Source organism: Trypanosoma theileri, assembly GCF_002087225.1.
Source record: "Trypanosoma theileri isolate Edinburgh chromosome Unknown TM35_Tth_119_V1, whole genome shotgun sequence".
NCBI classification, from domain to species: Eukaryota; Euglenozoa; class Kinetoplastea; order Trypanosomatida; family Trypanosomatidae; genus Trypanosoma; species Trypanosoma theileri.
In genome coordinates, this window is record NW_021639961.1 from 19,997 (window position 1) to 20,775 (window position 779).

The window sequence follows — 779 nt, forward strand, 5'->3', positions numbered from 1 at the left end:
ACATTACATGTCCTTGGCATTTCAGAGGAATGCAACAGTACTCACGGCCATAAGAGTAGTATAAGCGATAATAACGAACAGGTGACTTTACCACCTACAACTACTAATTCCTTTTCAGCGGAAGAAACAGAAGAAAAACAAAAAAAAAATATAAAAATGATAAGGAAAAAGCGAGTAGTGCATTGCCCTCATGGTCCATTTTTTCTGGTGAGAGGAGAAGTTCGATATATCTCTATTGGACGCTTTGGTGATCCCATCATGGGACACTATCAGAATTAAGCGATGGACGCTTTAGAGTTCTCACATCGCAGGAGGCCCAAGAGAAATGGGCCGTGGGATGTTCCATTACCCCCCGGTCCTCTGCAGGATATAAATTGCAGTGGGCAGAATTACAACAACAGGCACGCGACGATGCCGTTGGAACACGAAAGCATGCGCGCAAAGCGCAAGAGAACAGATGGTAGCAATGCAACAACAAACAACCCCGCGACGAGGGAGAAAAGAAGAAGAAACGGCAAAACACCATCACCAAGAATAACAACAAAAAGAAGATTGACCACCATCAAACAGTGCAGCCTTGTTCAATACATGTTCGTATGGCTTATGTTCACCTACGATCTTTACTGTTACCTTGAGTACATGAAATGTCAGGTATAAACAGTCTAACGCTGCTTACTGAGATGAAAGCCTCCGCGACGTGAGGCGGGAGATATGGTCACTACAGTAGCCACAAAAAGGCTAACGCAAACTATGGGGTACACGGGTGAACCCCGCCAAGT

General features: G+C 44.8%; 1 protein-coding gene across 1 annotated transcript; it reads left to right on the plus strand.

The window, feature by feature from the left end:
* Positions 1–282: 282 nt before the first annotated feature.
* Positions 283–657, plus strand: TM35_001191030 (uncharacterized protein; the record flags this gene model as incomplete). The annotated part of the gene is made up of 1 exon (XM_029031786.1): positions 283–657. One exon carries the CDS (start codon positions 283–285, stop codon positions 655–657), a length of 375 nt encoding a protein of 124 aa, XP_028876923.1.
* Positions 658–779: the final 122 nt, after the last annotated feature.